This window comes from Lichenostomus cassidix, chromosome 5 (assembly GCF_008360975.1).
Source record: "Lichenostomus cassidix isolate B80296 chromosome 5, HeHo_3.0, whole genome shotgun sequence".
Lineage (NCBI taxonomy): Eukaryota > Metazoa > Chordata > Aves > Passeriformes > Meliphagidae > Lichenostomus > Lichenostomus cassidix.
In genome coordinates this window covers 45,704,921-45,725,651 of record NC_139486.1, presented here as the reverse complement: position 1 = coordinate 45,725,651, position 20,731 = coordinate 45,704,921, and the positions used below count along the sequence as shown (strand labels likewise).

The 20,731-nt window shown below is 39.9% G+C and overlaps 1 protein-coding gene across 1 annotated transcript in view; it reads right to left on the bottom strand.

Moving 5' to 3' along the window:
• Positions 1-20,731, bottom strand: part of LOC146436523 (mucin-5B) — a 46,265-nt gene that overhangs the window by 18,477 nt on the left and 7,057 nt on the right. The window contains exons 5-25 of the mRNA XM_085062808.1: positions 19,796-19,883; positions 18,772-18,905; positions 18,141-18,366; positions 17,228-17,353; positions 16,410-16,527; positions 15,034-15,172; positions 14,338-14,439; positions 14,057-14,126; positions 13,680-13,817; positions 12,960-13,124; positions 12,006-12,100; positions 10,389-10,515; positions 7,123-7,375; positions 6,071-6,123; positions 5,581-5,681; positions 5,136-5,287; positions 3,217-3,355; positions 2,412-2,522; positions 1,815-1,994; positions 1,179-1,415; positions 165-321 (exon numbers count right to left, since the gene is read on the bottom strand). Coding sequence (XP_084918934.1) covers positions 165-321; positions 1,179-1,415; positions 1,815-1,994; positions 2,412-2,522; positions 3,217-3,355; positions 5,136-5,287; positions 5,581-5,681; positions 6,071-6,123; positions 7,123-7,375; positions 10,389-10,515; positions 12,006-12,100; positions 12,960-13,124; positions 13,680-13,817; positions 14,057-14,126; positions 14,338-14,439; positions 15,034-15,172; positions 16,410-16,527; positions 17,228-17,353; positions 18,141-18,366; positions 18,772-18,905; positions 19,796-19,883 — 2,911 coding nt within the window. The remainder of the gene's footprint in view (positions 1-164; positions 322-1,178; positions 1,416-1,814; positions 1,995-2,411; positions 2,523-3,216; positions 3,356-5,135; positions 5,288-5,580; positions 5,682-6,070; positions 6,124-7,122; positions 7,376-10,388; positions 10,516-12,005; positions 12,101-12,959; positions 13,125-13,679; positions 13,818-14,056; positions 14,127-14,337; positions 14,440-15,033; positions 15,173-16,409; positions 16,528-17,227; positions 17,354-18,140; positions 18,367-18,771; positions 18,906-19,795; positions 19,884-20,731) is intronic.

Below are 20,731 nucleotides of genomic sequence, written 5' to 3'. Positions count from 1 at the left end.
CAGACACTGGGCAGGGGCTACTTTTAAATCTTATTTAAAATATTTTAATAAGATAAACATGATAAAAAGAACTTGCGTAGTCACACATGCATAGCAATGTAAGTGCTGTGAGTCTGAGCACAAGGAGCACTGTCTTCTGTGTGCATTTTCAGTGCAGCACTTACGGCAAATGGCAGGGGTTCTCCAGTTGATACAGACACCAGCTCTGCTGCAGCTTCTGGAGTAAGCAGCCACTGAGGTGCAAAAGCACTCACAGTCCCCCACACTGTCACAGCCACAGAAGTCAGACACACAAGATTCATAATATGGAATTGGGTTCACCTGTCAAAACACCAACAGATCTGTCACCACAGCTGTATCTGTTGCACTGTGTTTTGATGAGGGAAAGGACTCTGAATTTCTGTCATGCACCGGCAGTTTGTGACAGACTGGGATTGTCATGAAGGAGACACGATGTTTTACAGCAGGTAGTTTTCTATTTTCACCTGCTTGGTAGAATTGGACTCTAAATTTTCCCATTCTCTTACGTGTGATTCTGCCACTTATACTCACAATGTCTTCCCAGTGTGATTTCTGCAGGGCTGAACTACCTCGTTTTGGCTTAGCGTGACTGCATAGTGTGTTCACTCTTCAACTGAGAGACAGTGATTAAGTGAGTATGAAATTAAATCTTATTTCCACTGAACTTCATGTCTCTTGTGTTTTAACCATTGCCAACATAAACCAACCAAGGAAATTAAGCCAAGCTTGTCTTTAAAATCTTTTATTAAAGTGCACTGAAGCTTTGTATAGACATTCTAATTAAGAGAAGCCCTGTTTCTTTTTAAATTAATTCAATTTGTGGCTAAAATAAACCAAATAATTAGTCTCTTTAGATAATTTGAATGAACTTCCCAAGGATGACCATACAAATAGTCCTAGACTAACTTATCTCTATATTTTACCTAACTGTCTACTTCTGGTGGCCAACTATTAGCCTCTTTATCTTCAATTGTTCAAAACAGGCTGTTTCCTCAATACTGTGCAATAGGAGTTAATTGGCATCTCTGTGAAGTGAGGATTTGAGAGAGGTAACCTTGTACTAAGGCTGCAAATGTGTAAAAATATGCTGCAAATGTGCTGCAAAATAACAACAAATATCTAGTGTGAAACTATTGAGGATAAGAGGGCAGGATTACCTTACTATGACAGGCTTCAAAGATGTTACTCTTAATGATACTGCAGTGCTTCTGTCCTAGGGCAGAGTTGAAAGGCTGATCTGCACACAGGTCTGTCATGTTTATATTTGAGCAGGTGCTTGTTATTTTCCAGCTGTTTCCAAACTCCTGGATGCTCATCTCCATGGACTGCCCTCTGGTTGTGAAGTCATTCCTTGAGCGGCCATCAAAGTCCCCACAAAGACCACAGACTTTTCCCTGTAATTTGTGTAGGCACAGTAAATGGTTTGGTTATTTTGAGTGCAGCCCACTCTTTGACAGAAATAAACTATAGAACCTGTAAAGGCAAAATAGCTGAAAGTTTCTAAAGAGAGAGCAAAAAAATGGCTTAGAGAAAGCTGGACTTCAAGTGACAAGAACATTCTGTTAGTGTGCTACCAATACTGCAAAGTGCCTGGCTTTACTGCTAGCCCCAGATATTCTGGACGGTTTCATACTGACTGAACAGTGCAATGAAACACAAGATATGGCCTGCTTGCCTCTTCTTGTCCACTAAACCAAACTTTTCCCCAAGCCCTGCTTTTCAAATGGGGACTCCAATTCTGGATGCATAATTCTGAGCTTGAAATCATAACTCCCAGTCCACCCCATACTTACCTGGAACGATGGTGCCACGTGAACAACAACAGTAGTCTTTTGGTCCCACATGAAGTTCATACCTTGATTTGTTTCAATTACAATATAACCTCCTCTGAGGTCCACTTTGTAATTTTTCTCAGCTCCTGGATCAGTGGCTATCTCCTGAATTCTTCCTTCCAAGAGCCTTATTTCACTGCTCTGCAAAGGAACAGATACATTGCATGGAAGGAAATCAAATAGAAAACTTAGTGCAACAGCACTGGCACTCTGCCTCTCGTTCTTTGTCTTATTTTCCTGTCTTCCTCACACTGTATCTTGGTTCACTGCCAGATATGTGAGCTACAGTCACAGATGCACAGAGGCTACTGTCACAGATGCAAACACACACACAAATGCACATACATAGAGTGCTGTTGACTCCTTGCATCTTTCATCCACAGAAGTGTTCAATCTCTGTTAACATCAAATACCTAAACTTTTCCCTGCCTTTGCACTTGCTGGCTGGCTGACTTCCTCAGGTACTCCCTAGCAGCAACTGTGCTGGAATATAAGAGTTACAGTAATAGTACAAAATCAAGACTACAGCTCTTTGGTTATAACCAGTTCGAGACAAACCTCAAAAATCAATGTGATCTTTAGGGAGCAGATGGAGCGTGACTTCCCACAGGCGTTGTTCTGAATCACAATCCGGAAGGTGCCAGCATCCACGTTATTAGGGCAAAAATCCTTGGGAAAACAGATAACATTCTGTTCGATCTTTTCAGGCAGCTAGACTAGACATAAACATTTTCAGGATGCTCTAAATAAGTGACATTCTGATCTGACTTCTTTATTCACTAAAACTCTAGGAATTTTAGAAGAATCTGGTGGAAGATGACCTGGTAGCAGGTTCATACTTGACCAGAATTTTCAAAAAGAAAAGCTAAGGGGAAAAATTAGCTTTTCATAGCAGCAGTCCAAAAAGGTAAAAAATTTTTTTCTTAAAATTAGCAAAACCAACAGTAATTTTGGGATGACAAATGTCTCATTGGGTTCTATCCCATTAGATGCAATTATTATACATGAGTCTCACATGCTAACCTCTGCATGCTTCTGTCAACGAAAATAATGTCAGTCTTGGATGGCTGAGAGAAAAACTCTTTAACACCACAACAATTCCTTTCCCTTGAAAGTGCTGAAATGACATCAGGAAAGGGCTGTCCAGCCAAGGAGTTAATCGTTTGGGATCACACAGTGCCCTCTTGTGTCACCTCTGAGGGTCAATCTGCTTTGCTTCATATGGAAAATCTCACTGTATCAGCTGTAGGTACAAGAGGAGGCGAGTAGGCTCTGCTCATCAGTGTTGGCTATTTTGCATGGCAATGCCTTTTAATTACCTAGACTGAAGCATATGGATGGGAAAGTGAAAATAAATTAATACCTGAGCTAGGATATAGTCACAGTCTCCCAGGAAATCAAACTTCTCCCCATCGAAGCTCATGTAATGCCCATTTCCATACACAGTGCAGGTTCCCTTGCAGGGATTGTCTGTGCAGTTCCACTGCCTTTTGTTGCAGGTGCTGGGAAGCAAAATGCAAAGAATCACACTGTTTGCATGAAATGGGGGTTTTCCTTTACCCTAAATATGGACAGAATAATTAAAATATTTGTTGTTTGCAGGGCCCTCTCAACTGTTCTGAGATCATGCCATGAGATGCCATATGAATCAGAAAATTCAGGTTTACTACTCAGACACGTTTATTCTATTTTTTTCTTCAAATACATTTTAAATAATTGAGTCCTGGCAGCAGACAGTGGGGATTTAGGAGAAAAATTCAAGGTGAAGAACAGAATATTTCAACTGTTTCTGAATATTAATCTATGAGGGATCATGTTGCAGTTCTGTTACAGCGGTGTGAACAAATATTATCTCTGTCTTCCCTTGTGCATTAGGTCTGGCTGAGATGGAGAGAATCTTTTCCTTCAGCAGCCCCCTTAGTGCTGTGCTTTGAATTGGCACCTAGAAAGGTGTTGGTAACACCCTGATGTTTTGGCTACTGCTGAGCAGCACTCTCACAGCATCAGTGCTGTCTCTCCAGCATTCTCCTCCTCACCAGTAGGCAGGGGTGGGCAAGGTTTTGGGAGGGGACAGAGACAGGACAGCTCTCCCAAACTGGCCAAAGGGATATTCCAAACCATGTGATGTCTGCTCAGCAATAAAAGCTAAGAGAATGGGGTGGTTGGAGTGGGGAGGGAGTGGCATTTGTTATTATGATGTTTGTTTTCTGAAGTCCTACTCCTTGGAAAGTGGGCTGGACATCACCTGCTGATGGGAAGTAGGAAATAAATATTTTGTTTTCCTTTTCTTCTGCACACAGCCTTTGCTTTTGCTTTATCAAATTGTCTTTATCTTGAGCCATAAGTTTTTTCATCTTATTTTATCCCCAACCCTGTCCTGTTGAGAAGGGTAGTGATTGAGCAGCTAGGTGGCCACCTGATGTCCAGTCAGAGTCAACCCAACACACTTTGGCAAACCTTACCTCTAGTTCAGGAGGACTGTAGACAGAAAAATTTGGTTGTTATAGCCTTGACACATAGACTGCATTTTCCCCCCATGTGTGTCCTGTTCTCATGAGAAAACGAAGCCCTTGGTGCAATAAAACTTCTTAATGACTCTATGGCAGCAACAGCTGCTTATCAGGCTTTGATTTCACACGTTAAACTTGATTGCCTGTACCAATGGTGATTAGACCAAAGTGTTTCTAGCTCTTATTTTCTGTGCATCCTCTTGGCAGAATTAAACTGTCTCATCCTTGTTAAATAATGGATAAGAATTCAAAGCATTTTACCCACCGTGATCAGTAATAACAGTGATATCTATGGCAGAATTATACCAGAAATTGGAACAACTAGAGTTTTAATGCATCTTGCAAACTATACATCTGGAGGCACTGCAAGTCTCAAGGAAGGACCATTGCAATTCCTCTTTGACTAAATTCAAATGTTTACCAGGGTCCAGCTATGCCCAACAGACACAGGCTCAGTTCCTCCTTATTGAATGAACAACCACAGACCAACCAGGGTAAGGCTGGTGTTTCTGAAGCTGGTGGGAAAACAGAAAAGGATGGAAATAGTTTGACAGAAGATAGTGTTACTTGTCCTTCCCAAGTGCAGGCTCACTTAGCATGGTGCATATATACTAAATATATGCATATATAATAAATACTTCCACCTTTATTTTTACTGGGAGCCCAATGGCTCTCATGATGAAGAGGAATGCTTCAAAGCTCAGCCTGCCCCATGAGTGCACTATGAGCTGACAAACTTTGTTATAAAACAAGACTCACTGGGATAACGTACCATGTGTTGCAGTCCACTTTGATGGTTTCCCCAGGTTTATAAAAGTGTCCTCCATGGACACATGGGCATTGATCTTCAGGAATACATCCTCCACTGCCATCCAGTACCAGTCCATCGGGACACATGCAGCCAGAAACACATTCTGTGACATACTGCACATTTGAAGATACAGGAGAAAACAACTTGTTGGTGCACAGAAAGAACAGGGAACCAGTGCTAGCTCTGGATGCCAAAGTTTTGGACTTTTTAAAAAACTCCCTAATTGCAAGCTAGGGTCAATCATGCTACAAATACCACAGGTACACTGTTAGCTACAGCTGTTGTGTTATCAGTGAAGCACTTGGTCTGTGCCCAGCATAACACATCCCCTTCAGTGCTTGATAAGGACAATCCTATATGCACAGCCATGTTGTCCTGTGCCCCTGCTGGGATGTGAATTCCTTACACAGTGCATGTCCTGCGTCTTACAGCTTTTCTGACACTCTGATCCAGTTGCTCCAGGACCTGCAGAGCTGCAGTTGAAGTAATACATAGGAGCTGGGCAATCTGCAGGAGGAAGAAAACATTTCAGACAGGTAATTTGGAGAGAGCAATAAGGATGCCATCAGCAATTGCAAAACCAGCCAGAGCATTTCAGAGGGCAGCAGGTGTCTATCAATCATTTAAAGTTTCTAATAGCTTTGCTTCTGCCCAATAACAGTGCAGGGAGAAGAAGGAAGATAATTTCTAAGCTTTGGGAAATACCCTCATCTTCTAAGGAATCTAGTAAGTCTGGTGACATTTTACAAAGACAAATGTTATCAATAGTTAACACATTTCAGGGAGAATGAAAAAACGTGCAGAATACTAAAATGTTACAGAAAGTGAGAGATAACACAGAAAAACATTATAAATACTGGCTGACACCATAATGCCATTATTTAACAAAAACTCACCTTTTACCAAGACAGTTTCTCCAATGCAGTCTAATCTTCCTTGAATGCATTTGCTAAAGAGATTCCATAAAACAAAACACATCAGTTCTTTGCACTTTTCTCCCCCCCTAGAGAGAAAGGCACTGCAAAGCTTCACTAGTCACATGAATAACAAATTTCTATCAAAATGAATATTTGGTACAGCTATCAGTTTCACAGACATGAATTACCATCCCCAGAAGGAAGATTAAAAGACCCAGCTCTTAAATATTCTTCCTTCATCTGTCACTGGCTTATTGTGTGTTTTCCCTAAATCAAGTTTTTCCTAAGCATCCATTTTCCACTCTATGAGATAAGACTAATACTTTCTTAAATAAGAGATCTCTTAAATTACTAAATGAATATGTGATTACAAAATAGTCTAGAATCCTCGGTTGGAAGACAGAGAGAGAACATATAAACATCTAAAGATAATGAGAAAGCCTTCCCCTGCTAGTTGTTTGCATTGCTGTTCTAAGCTAGTTGAAAATGAGAATAATGACAATTGTTTTTCACTGCAAATGCAAATTAATTATGTTATTTTTAGTACTTGCCCCCAAGTTTTTTTCTCTCTCTCTCTCTTAAAAACAAAAAAAAGAGAGTTTAAACACTGAGAGTTGGGTGGTGTTTTCCTGGACCATTTTTAGTTTTTAAATATTCTGCAGGATGGTGTGGTGGGTTTCACTTTGCTTTTTCATTTCAAAGGCTGAAACTCCTCCAAGCCTTCTGTCTTCTAGAAAACCTGTTCCCACTATTTATGGATTTTTTTTACACAACAATGAACTTTGCAAGACATAGATTACAAATATTGTTCTACTTAACACGTTTTCATGTTCTTGTTTGCTATCAGGAATGTAGGATCTTAACCTTTGCTGTGGCTGCTCTTCCTGCCAGGGGAAGATACAATCTAGGAGAAATTTGTCATTATTCCTAACTGTAAAATGATGCCATTGATGGATTGAAGCAGAGACTTCCCCCATGAGCCCTGATGTCCCCAGGCACACAGCAGCCTTTGCATTGTCAGAGCAACTCACCACATGAGTTTGTCCTCTTGGAAGGAGTTGCCAGGCTGAACAATCTTGCCTTTGTAGTAGCAGGGACAGTCATCTGGAGCTACACATTCGTCCTCATCATTCAGGTAGGTGCCCTCAGGGCAAGCACAGCCCTCCATAGGTGCAATCCGGACCTTACACAGTGGATCAGGTTCATCCAGCGAGCGGCAAGACTGGTTACAGTACTTCACACTATAGTTATAAACCATAGTCTCAGGACACTCCTCAGAGGGATCTTTGCAAGAGAAATAAAAGGGATGTATGGCCTTCTTTGTGCAATCATCTCTCGTGATTTTAGTATGTCTTTCTGTGCACTGGTAGCCATAAACACACTTTTATCATACTACCAGACTTTGTCTCCCAGGGTTCTGGGCTAATCTACTTACATAGCCTGAGCTGTATGACACTGAATACTGAAATACTCAGCAGACTATATATGTTTGTAATTTCTACAACTTACATTTCTATCTTATGCCAAGAACTGAAACCAATAACTTCTGGCTTGTTCTTGTAGTTAAAATTTCCTTTCCTGACCTTTACTAATGATTTGTTTGGCTGGGAATAAGAAATGACCATATTTTGTAAGATAAAAATTTTGACATTAAATGGCAGTGTCAAGGAACTCTGCTAATCATTTGATGCTGCCAAGGAAAGAGTGTTTCAGTTCTTACAGATGTCTTGAGGAAAACTATTTTTGTCATCCTCCGGGGAAATGAGAAACAACAGTTTCTAGGATCTCTGGGTGAACCAAAGAGGTAAATACCAAAATCTAAAGAGTTCAACTAACCCTGTAAAACAATAAAAAGCTGGTTAATTTTCACAGGCTGACAATATACACCACCATGGAAGTTCTGCCATAAAATCTACAGTACTGATCGGTAGGGATGACATCAAATTTTGTCAGGAAACATCATCCACATTAAAGCTGCCTTTTTCAAAAAAGACTGGTATCCAGATTCCTTTGAGATTCAATGAGAACTGGAGATCACTTTGGGCCTCTTTCTAATTCTGCAGATTTAACCCCACAGCTGTTTTTCAGATTCACATAGACACACTAGAAGGTACAGGTGAGTTGATCATGGGCACCTCTCCTAATCAGCTTTGCAGCAGTGCTAAGAACTTATCAGCAATAGGTTCTATGCTTAAAGCTCTGTATGGTTTTCCAGTCCATGACCATGGCACACTTTCTTAGATTAGTTAGTGTGCTAAGCTTGTGTATACATTCAAAACCATCACCTCCCTCACCATAAATCAGTTGGTTTTCCAGTCCTAGCTGGAGCAAGCACAATATCCCATGTGTAAGTAACAGTCAAGCCATATTCTCCTACTTTATAGACTTTGAAGATGCTGCAACTGGTATTTGTAAGTCAAAACAGGGCAAGTAGAAAAGATATTAATAAAGATGTTGAATATGAATTTAAATCTGTCTCAGTTGTTAGCCATTAATACAGTAAAATAATGTGTTTACTTTCTCCCTTTAAGTTTTCATAGAGGAAGAAGATCACTTTTGATAAAGTTAGATCTGGTAAGAGAAAGGTTATTTGATTGTAATGCTCATGGTCACAGGAGTGACACATCTAACATGACAAATCACAAGAGGAGGCATGAGTGCAGAGCATTCCAAAGATAACTCCAAGCTAGCTGCAGAAGGAACACTAGAAAAGCAGTGCCATGGCTTAGCAAAGGCCCAATGGCCTTCTGGGCAACCAGTAACTCTGGTAATGGCTCATGCTTCTGCTAAAGAGGGTGTAACACGTGCATAGTTAGCTCTCAGGCTTGGCTTATTTCACACACTCTGCTGACTGCAGTGCAGACATTCGCTTAGCATACAACCTGCCTTGGATGCTGCCTGTGTCTTGGCAGAGTGAATGCAGCTTCAGGAGCTGGAACAGTTTTTTCAACCCCCTCAGTGGGACAGAACACAGAGTGAATGTTGTGGCCCATTTAGTCTTTCACTTATAAACAGTGCAACCTTCACCCTTATCACAGTCATGTTCCTGAAAGATTATTTCTTCTTAAATAAGGACTAAAATGATTGTGCTGATTAGGTCTTTAGCATTTTTTCTCAAGGTTACTGCACTGTTCTAGTCAATATTACCTACTGTGCCTTCAGGACACAGATTTCAGCCAAACCCATGCTGTGAACCAGTCTTGATTTGCCATAAAAAATGCCAGTAATTCTATGTTGGGAACAAATCTTTCAATAAACAGTGGCTGTGTCTAGTGCATAACTCTGCAGGATTCTAGGACAATTTACTGTGGACTACACTGTGTTCCTTTGAATTATTTCAGCACTGGTTTGTGAAATTGTTCTTATCACAGTCTTAAATGCCTTTGACAATGCGTCATACCAGTTACATTGTTTGCCTCTATAAAGTATTCCAGCTGGCCCCTAAGTCAGGCAATTAAATAGATCATAGCTGCATCAAGCTCCAAAACATAATCACTGTTATGTTGTCTATTCAGATGTGCTATCAGTTAAGAAACCCATACATCTATTTTCATGTTGACAGAGACAAATCTCACTTAACTATCTGACCTTCAATGAAAAACTGGAAATGTTGAGGCAAAATTCAGAATCCAAGATAGTGAGTTTTATTCTCAGCTCTTATACCATCTTATGATAAATTCTGGCAGTTCCAAAGGAAAATACATACCTATGTGGACTCTAAATTCAGGATTTGGTGACAGTGTGCATGTCCAAACAACTTTTGTTCATTTTTTATATAGTCCTGAGCTGAAAATGCCTTTAAAGATTTTCACATTATCACCAATATATATTTATGAAAAAAATTACTATTTTACTGTAACATGGAAAAATGAAGTTAATGAGAGTGATGTCATTTGTATTGTCTAAGACAAGAGGGCTGAATGTACTGCAAAAAAGGTGCTGGAATTAAAATACATGGGGAAGCCCATGTGTTCAAAAGTAACCTAATAGCTTATTAAACCTAAACAAAAACTAAGCCTAACTTCTGTTTTGATTTGAATAATATGCCTTGTACTATTTTGCTTCTCTGAATACTGAATTCACCTGAGATTTTACAGAAGGAACATGCATTGTAAGAGCATGAAGTGGCCACAAACTGATTTTGGCAGGCAGAAGAATTTTATAAAGTAAATGCTTATTCTGTTTTCAAAGCTTCTCTAACTTGATGACTAAAGACAAAAGACACTGACTGCCATAAACTGGGCTGTCCTGAAGCTGTTCCCCCATATCCCTGCCCAAGGAATTTCAGTCCACATACCACAGACACCCTGCCTCCAGCCCTGCAGGGACACGCCTGCTGAAGCACAGTCTCTGGCGTAAGTAGAGAGCACACTGCACAGTGCAACTTCACTCTTCTCAGCATTACAGGTGTCATACATGCATTTCTAAAGGATGGAAAAGGACATGGGTATTGTTATGTCCACTCATAGAAGAAACGGGGATATATATATAGCAATTCAAAAGCAGTCAACCAATATCTTTTTTAAAAAGTATTATTACCAATGAAACTTAATATCTCTAAGAGAAAATGTATGCTAATGAAATACTACGTGAACCTGAGAAGGAGCAAATCAATTACAGAAACTGCAATGACATTATGTCTAACACTCATTAACAGATGAATACTAAAAAAGATAGAGGCACCTATAGTTCATTAAAACACAAAGATATGTCTGTACCAGCCTCTCATGAGGATGTACAATCTGGGACATGCCAAAGTATATCACCTGAAAATGCACACAACTGAAAATATTGCACAGTGATGACTGGCACTTGTGTACCTATCTAGATACACCCAATTACATGACAGGTGAATGACAAAAGATCATTTATAAGGAGTCAGTCATATGTAATGACATTCTAAAAACTGGTTATGTAAGTATAGATGGAATTTAGAGCCTGAGTTCTTTTAACTGGGTGGGCTGGACAACAGAACACAGATACAGCTAGTCACTCTAGAGCAGTAGGATCATACCAGATAGACAGTGACTTATCCTGCCATTACTGATGTTGTGGAAAATGCGTTCATGAATCAGGGTTTAAAATCTGATGAGATCAGCAGGAGTAACAGAAATATCTATAAGAAACTGGTTATTACTGTAATTGAAAATTGTAAAATACTGTTTTTTTATAGTTTACATGAATTCTCAAGTAGATATGTTTTCCTCTGGGAGAGGTAACACATAAGCCATATTTGTAAAGGTACCTGAAGACATGTTAAATTTTAGGTAAAATTTCAGGCTCAGGTATTTCCTCAGTAAGTTTTATCACACACACCCCCTACATGAACATTCTATGGTTTTACAGGAACTTCTGTACCATCCACATTGACGTGGCAACTCTAGCTCAGCCAGCTTCCTCAGCAGCCTTATAGAGCTGCACACCAAGAAAATATATGGGCAGCTTCATGCATTTGAAACACAAAGAGGCTAACACAATTCCATGGTAATAAATGAGATATAAACAATGTAAATACATATTCTCTCCCTGGATGTGAATTTTGAACCAAGTCAGAGGGAACCCATGGGGCTGGTAAAACTCTCAGTTCAATTCCCCACAGAAACACTGATTCTGCTTGTCAAAGTGTGAACAGTTTTCACTCTTTGAAACTCTGAAATCTTGAACTAATTTTTTTCATTTTGCTTCTGGGTCATGCAACAGATGCCAGTAATGACAGTCAATTACTTACACAGTTGTAGCCAAAAAGACCCATCTTATCTTGCACAAACTCTCATTTTATAATTTTTCTAATCAGCATCAGTGAACTTCTTTGCGACCAGTGAAATAACCTATTTCACTGCCCTAGGCCATACCAGCTCCATGGCAGATCAGTCTCTGGATTAGATTAAACCACCCATTTGGACCAGGGCCTTACCTTTATGTACACAGAAGGGTCTACAACAGAATGGCAGGCAGCAAACACACTGCTTGTGTTGGACAGAAGAGCACACCAATGCTGGGCAAATTTTTCTGAAGTGGGAAAAATATCATTGTCCTTAGTCACTTAAACCACATTACTGTATGAATCTATATGCTTATCAGGCACCACATAGAACTAGAACATCCCAAAGTGTTTAGATAATGCTGGATGGAAATACAGGTCACTTAACCTATCAAAGGGATAAGCATAGTTGGATGGGTGACCAGTAATCTTCCTAAAAGGAAGGTTTCGCCTTCCAAATACTGACATTATTACTGCAGCTGGATTTGCAGAACATATACAAAACCTCCCCATTTTCATTGTTTTTCATCAGTCTTTCCTAATTCTTTACAGCCAGGTAATTTCTTGCAGTCAAGCAATATCATCAAGCATGTAATAATTAGTGAGCTGCCTGGCTTTGAGCTGCAGCTTTAATTACATGTGGCAATACCTAGGAGAGGTCAGTCCAAATCCTATATATATCCAAATCCAGTCAAAGTGAAAAATAAGACAAGACACCTAGTAGAGTGCAATGCTTGCTTAACTCAGTACTGTTGATAACTTCTTCCTCTGGACTTCTGCACAGCTCTAACAGCCTAGATTGGATGAAGAACTTGCCCAAATATTGGCAACCAAGTATGCTCTGCCTTAAACCTAAATTGCTCTCATTGATGCTGTGTGTGATTTTCAAGTCATCAGTGGAGGTGTTGGCTCTTTCTCCAGCAGTGCTCTCTTTTTGTTTTAAAAGCAAAGCTATCCTCTTCAAGACCTTCAAAACACAATGTTTTCTCTCTAGTAATAGCCTCAAAGGCATAGGTTTTTGATGTTACAGGGTTTCTAAGGCTTTTTTGATTATCCATCATGTGAAAATTATTTGCACTGATAAACCAGGGATGAAAAGCCTGGTACCTTTATCCACACTGTTTGAACAAGGATCTTCAAAGCTGTCCTCAACATCAAAACAGCTGGCTCTAGTTTTCCATGAGTTCCCAAAAGCAGAAGCTGAATCTTCCACAGCTCCAGTGACTGTTCTGAAGTCATCAGTCTGGACATTATTGAAATTGCCACAAAGACCTTGTGTAGGAGGGGGAAAATAAAGGCAAAAGAAAAGAAGAAATCCCTAGATGCATGAAAAAAGAAATAGCTTCTAGATGAACACTCTTAGCTCTATAATGTACCTTGCCTGAGAGAAACCCATTTTCCTTCAGACACTTCCTGATGTTCCCACAAACCAGATACAACCCTGTGTTTAGAGTGTAATTATTTTCTGCATTACAGTAGCACTTAGGGATAGCACAGGGGTTGGAACTGCTTAAATGTGCTTCCGTAAACACTAGCTGACAGAGAAGTATCTTCCCCAAAGGCTTATAAACAAAGGAAATGGCAAAAGAAAAACAAAATAGGTCCAAGACACAGGGTGTAATCCCATTATGCAGATAGGAAACAGAAACACAAAAATCTTAAATGGTGTAAACAGGAGATTGGTGGCAAAACCAGGAACATAGTCTGCATTTCACAAGCCTCTGATGAAGGCCTCTTTAAACCCATGGAGTCTAAAAGATCTGCAAACACTAAACATCACAGAGATTTTCTTCAGCAAATGGAAGGGTTTAGCCTTATGTGTCCTACCAGAGGTGCGATTCTGAAAGGAATGATCGACTGTTATGGAGAGCTGCATTACAGGTTTCATTTGCACTCGAATCTGCACTCCAGCTGAGCTCAAGATTTTGATAAAAAATGTAGATTGTCTGAAAATGGTGATGCCATCTAAAAAAGAAGGAGAAAAAGAAAAAAATTTTGTATGCACTTGCAAATCTTTGTGAAGCTGAGTGAACAGGAACTTCCATTTACTAGTGCATCTAGTAACACAGGGATTCCCAGGGAATCCTGGACCTAGTCTCCACCTAACAATGAGCAGAATCATGTTCTTTTCAGAGAAAGGAGCAGACATCCCTCTGCAAATAGATGTAGGCTACTCTGAGGAAGGTGTGAAGAAGGGTATTTACCTTTGCTTACAGGCAGCCTCACAATGAAATTGTTCATGTAGATATTTCCACAGGAACATATTTTTATAGTCTGCAGGGGAAAAAAAAAAGCTCACAGCAGTGAATACATATAACATGAGACAGACAAGAGCAACCTGATAAGCTTCATTAAGCATTAAGGAGTAGTGTCTTGAAAACCTCATCACCTCTGGGGTCAATGTAACTCACTGTCCAGGCACCACAGAGGAATGTAGGGAAAATAGAAGTGACCTACTGTGTATCACTAATTAGTCATTACTCACAGTTCTTCCGAGTGTGACCAATGCATTCTTTAGACAAGTCATTGTCCTTGAAGTCCCACACTGAATGATCTCTCCAATCACCACAACTGTGTCGTCAGTGTTCTGAGAAGACATGAAAAAGGTTTGTGCAGGCATTGTGAGCATACTAGAGGATGGGAGCTAGAAGAGAAAAAAGTGTCACTGAGAGGCTAATATGGAATAATGAAAGAACTGGGGTATTTGATCTCCAACTGCAAACTATTTATTTCATTGCCAAAATCAATAATTTTCACTAACTTTCCTTTGCACTCTGTTTCCTTGCTATCAGCCTTTGTGGATCTCATTTGGAGGTATTCATGGGGAATTCAATCTTTTTGCAGAAATTTTGCCTCATCCGCTTCATTCTGACAGTCACACATGAACAAAACTTCAGAAGAAATGCTTAAATCAACATCAATACATCCATTAAGAAAATTATTTAATTTTTTTAAAAAGTACAACTGTGTTGAAGTTGCAAAACTTTGAAGCTAAGCATCAGCAATTGACTTGCAATCCATTGCAAATTCAAAAATTTATGGGGTTTAAGACTGAGCACGTGTTGAAGTGCTTTGCTGGATTGGTGCCTTTTAATTAAATTAAGTCCTATAAAGCTCCAGCAGAGTTTAGTGCCTCACGCTAATCAAGAGATTTAGGAGTGAAGAGAGAAACTGCTCATACCTTAGCTAAGACATAATGACAGTTGCCATGAAAATTGAATCTCTTATTATCAAATGTTGTTATATGGAATCCTCCATCTATGTGGCAACTTCCAGAGCAGGGCAGAGAGATACAGCTCCAGTGGCCTCCTTTGCAAGTACTGTGCAAAACCCAAAAAGCAGCAGTTAGAATGAGCACAGCTTCCAGGGAGCAAAGGTGATACATCATTCGAATCTGCACAGATGCAACCTCTGTCTTTATAGCTCGTTATCTTGGCTTCTTATTAAAACCCTGTGGGTGGAAGACTTTATATTAGGCCCTTGAAGTGTGAGAGTTGAATTCCTCTCAGTGAGAGAGTTAACTGCACTGGGCTTTGAGCTGGCTCCCTCCGAGAGACACTGAGACAGGAAAGCAAGGAATGGTTTTCAGGTGCTAAGTTGTTTACTTGACTTTTTAAAGAAAGAACCTTGCAGGATCTTGCAACATCTTTTGCTACTGATGCAACTGCTCAGCAGCTAATTGTGGAGGACCTGAGATAATGAGCAATTCTCACACCTGTGCACACAAGAAGAAAACAGCCTGGCCATGTAGGCTCAGGCTTTGAAAGGAATAAGTGAGTATGTGGTGAGATGGGAACCACCCAAAGCCCATTAAGTTCAGTTACCCAAAATTTCTGGGATTTGAGTAGCATTTCCTCAAAATCCAGAAAATCCAAAGGGGTTTGCAGAACATCTGGCCTGCCCCACCATGCACCACAGCACATTTCATTCCTCCCTATAGCAAAGGTTAAGGTAATGGTCAAGAAATGATGTTGTGTCATAGGAGTTCAGATAACACAAACCACTGTTCATTCACTAGATGGGTATCAGAGTAAGGAATAAAACTGCTTTGAGAGTAATATACCTAAGGTCTTGTCACCTTTCACTAGTGCAGAGTGGAGATGGGTTCAACAGGCAAGGGTTTTTTTCTAAATCAAATCATTCTCAAGGATCAGGACTTTTGAGATCCAGGCCTTTAAACAGCCTTGTGCAGATCCAGATGTTGTTGGAAGTGTCACTTATTGTGTCACTTATTGACACAGTATGAGTTCTCACCTCACTCTAGTGGCTAAAGTCTCTGAATTAATCAGTGAAGAGTCTCCTTTTCCTACATTCTGAAATCTGAGCTCAGTTTTCACAAGCAGTTTCAAGTGAGGGTGAGTAACAACTATGTGTGGTTGAAGACTACCTCTAAGTTTTCATATACTGTTGAAATTCAGACCAATGCTTTGAATTGTTATTTAAGACAAATGTCAGGAAAAGGTTCAAAAACAGAAAAGGAAAGTACAGAATGCAACTCATTGATGTTCTGAAATAAATGCTTCTCTCTTGTTAATGCAATGAAGACCACAACAGTACCAGTTCTGGCAGGGAGTGGAATAAGTTCCTCCAGATGGGTAGACTTTGCCTTGAAACGTACAGGGGCAGCTGTCTCTGGGGATGCACTTCTTGCTGCTGAGGTCATCAAGGATAGTTCCTGTTCAGACACATTGGCTAGTTAATATTCCTTTGGTGAGTCTGGGAAATACCATCAAGGAAGATTAGAGTATGGAGAAAACTCTGGACTATTTAGCATTTCTTCAAATAAATGGGATACTTTTTAAGGAAAACACCACACCAAGCCCTTTCAGATGTTAATGGATAGGAAACATTTCTCACTAGAGCTCAAATGAAAGCCATGCAAAACTAAAAGAACATTTCACTGTTGTGAAAGTTTTCACTATGGGCAAGATTATCAAGTTCCAGATTGCAAGGGTGTGAGCTGGTTTCCATCCTTTTCTAATAGTGAATCTAACAGAAATCAGAACCTCATTGTAGACTGTTTCATGTGCAAATTTATAAATGCACATACCTGGACATGAATTTAGGTTTTGTGTGACTTAAGCTACAGCAAGAATTAGTCTCCATAGCAGGGAGGCATCTCACTGGACATGTTCACCTGCATTCTTACCATTTAGGAAACACCTCTGCACCATATTTTCCCTGTCTAGTCCTTAGAAGCCTTTCCCTCTCCTCCTCCAGTGTCAGGATGTTGAATCTTTACTTCCAAGAAGAAAAGTTGTTAAACTATGCTAGAAGAAACAGTTTATTTGTTTCATGAAATGTTAAAGAAAGGCAACAACCTCCCTTTTTGTCCCTTGATGTGTGTGATCATGGGCAGAAGTGAGCTGCCTTACCAGGAGGACAGAAACAGCCATCTGTACATGGGGCTTTACAAATCTTGCTCCTTTCTGGATCTGCACATGTGTCAGCACAGGAGTTTCCACATTCCATGTACTCCATGTTGTTTGGGCATTCCTGATCTGCAAGACCAAACCAAAATGGAATATGTTAGTTAATGATGTATTTATAAGATATCTCCAATTGTTGTGTCACTACCTAACTCCTCCTTCCTCCTTTCCTCCATTTCTTGTTTACAAGACCTTCTATCCAGATATGTTTGTTTGTTCAACCTCTTAAAGGATCTTTTAATGGCCACTTTATCTTTTGGACAAAACTGTGCTGCTGGGAAATATGAACTATTTCACATTACTAGCTCAAGGTTGGCTGAAGTTATAATATAAGCAAAGAACACCAGAATCATTTAGGGAGTCATAATAGTTGATTTTTGCCTGAAGCATCAGTCCTTATGGCATTAATTTGCTGTCCCAATCCACACCAGCTGTTTGGGTGAACTACCTGTAGCCTTCCGCCTGGATTTACACAGATTTCCTGCTCGGTAGCTGGACTGCTGAGTATGAAAACACAGGAAAAGTACAAACATATTTTACTTCTCAGTAACTACTTCTGTCTAGTTGGCAACGTGTTGAAACAAGGTCCTTTATCAGTTAACTGTGCATGGTAAAATTTAAAAAAAAAATTTGGAGGAAACTTAGTTTTAAGAAGGAGGTGGGCAACATCAAGGTATAGTTCTAATTTAAGGAGCAAAATCAAGTTAAATTTGTCAAAGCTTATCCCCTAACAATGTTTCTGTCAAAGTACTTTCACAGATAGATTCAAGGTAGTTACCAGAGCTCCTAGCTTTGCTCTGCAGGGATCAGAACATTTGTGTAAATGTCTAACCTGAAACAAATCTCCAGAGCTACTTACAGCAGAGTTCTCTGGTCCTCCATTCCCCGGGGTCTCCCTTCCTCAGGACACAGTCTCGAGAGTACTGGTTTAAAGTGCTGCATATGCAGCTGGAAACCAACTCAGAGTGAGAAGAATTAACTGCGCAGTGGCACATATCCTCAGCACAGGTCTCTGTGTAGTCATCAAAGGCAACCACTCTGGGGCAGTTTCCAAAACGGGACATAAGTTTCTTGCATGCTTTTTTCTGTTAAAAAAGAAAGAAAAGAAGGGAAAGAAGAGCAATACTTGAAATTTTGCCACCTTTTAGATTCCTGAACATACATCTCAAGTTTTGATGACACAATTCCACAGTCACATGATAATTCAAGTTGGAAGGGGTCTCAGGAGATTATCCAGTCTAGCTTTCATGTTATGAAGTCCTCTTTCTTAGATTGGAAGCTTTCATTCAATTGTGCATTTTCCCACTGTCTATTTTTTTAACACCATAACAGCATATTCTTTCAGCTATAAGATCATCATTCTGCTCAATTTATGTGTAAAGTCATGAAAAATTCAGTTTAGTGCATGCTCTGTTTTTGACATTTTTTTCAACATTCTCTTCAACACTGTATGTTGGAAAGGTTTGTACCTCTTGGTCACACATACTTACATATCCGCTGCATCTGTTGTCCCTCCTCCTGGGATGTCTTCCACTGTGGTCATCTGGGCTCACATCAGCACACTTTTGTGATGGATCCTCTACTTTGTGGAAGTTCCCAAACTGTCTCGGATGCATTTTATACCCTGCAAAAGTCCCCAGATGCATTTCAGTAACTTCCTGCAATTCTTTAGATCAGTTAATCGGCTAGAAAAATGCACTTGCTCTTTGGGGTCTAAGGCAGTATGCACTTCATGAAATGCCCAAATTGAACCAGCATCCATATCATAGAGAATGATAGCCTGATATAACTCCTGTTGAGCTAGAGCCAGCAATCTGGCACACTTGCATTAAGGCCTGCTATCATTTAAAATCACATGAGACTCTTGACATTTCTGGTGCTTCTCCTAATCTCCAAAGACTTCTCTTTGTTATGGGTGTTTGAGCATATACAGTTTTCTGTTTGCATGCATAATAGTCATACAGATATTACATGAAGGAATGTTGTTATAGCTTTGGCTTCAGTCCTGCAGTTGATATCCCAGGATGGTTTCTTTCCACCCATACAACCTGCTGCAGGAATATAGCCTCAGCCATTTGCAATATCTGAAGGTGTCAGTGGATGGCACCACAGTTTCTTCAAAGATGTTCAGTGAAATCCCTGTGTTTCCTCTGATGCTTTTATTTCATTATAGAGGCAAGAATAAACACATGTAGATTGATTAAAATGGAAGAACAGAAAATGTACTCATGCATTTCCTTAAAGTACGTTATTATCAGCAGGAAGCTTGGCAATGTTGCTGCATGATAGCCAAGCAATTAATTTGAGTCAAAGAGGTTGGAGACTCTTACAAGTTTGAAAAGAGCAGAGAATCCCAAATAATCTTAGAACCTCTTAAAATACGTCTCCTGTATATGGAAATGTTCATGTGCCTGTCAGGAAACTGAAACCCTGCTCAGAGGAAACAGATATCAATTTTCATGTCATGTATAAAGAGGTCTGTTCTGGGTGGAATATGCTGTATTTATGACCTACCATCCAAAATCAAATCATTCTTCTCATTGCCATCATAGTTCCCACATAGACCACATATTTTCTCTTTATATGTTTCTTCCAGGTCCAGCTAAAAGAGGAAACTCAGAGTTTAAAGGCTTTTCCCCACACCAGCAGCACTTGTTACAAAGTGATTCACAACAGAAAACACAGTGGCAGAAGTGCTCATTCCCACTTTGTAGCCACAATTTTTCTGCCACAATCTCTCATAAAATTTATCTGCAGAGAGCTTGAATTCAAATGGGAAGATAATCCTCTAGCAATAGTCATTCCTACCCACTAAAGAGGTAACTGAAGCATGTTGAATACTGGATTAATCCTTGGCCAGTATAGAGACACTGGTATATAGACATTTGGTACATCTTGCACAGTACCACAGCTCCTCTCTAGGCAGGTCAGATAACTGTGCTCTAATGCTGGATGTTGTAAAGAAGCAGCTTCTGGTTAACTTTTAGCCATATCTAATGGGTTTTCTAGTCCATAGGGTGAATGGAACATTTTATAGCACTTCTAGGGGTGGGTCTGTCCAGCATTACTTTTTTATAAGTTTTGCCCATACTTAGGGGAGAAAAGGAGCCAGGTCAGCACACTATTGCCTTGCTAGATAAAACTGTTTCTGCTTATCACTCCTACATGCATGGGGAACAGTACCGGTGCGACTTCGGTCCACCAAAAAAAGGCAGTGCTTTTCCTATAGTTGTGTCCACTCTACAGTAATGTACAGGTACTGCCTTTAATTTAGGTATTAATTAGTACACAGGAAGGGAGGAAGCAAATACTTCAATAAAACAGAATTTCAATATCACTTGATTAATTCCTGGTATTTTTCCTCTTTTTTCACCTTTTACTCTCCCTCTATCTCTCTGAATGGCAAAACATGACACAAAACTTCCATTTAGTTAATCTCAGTCCTGATTG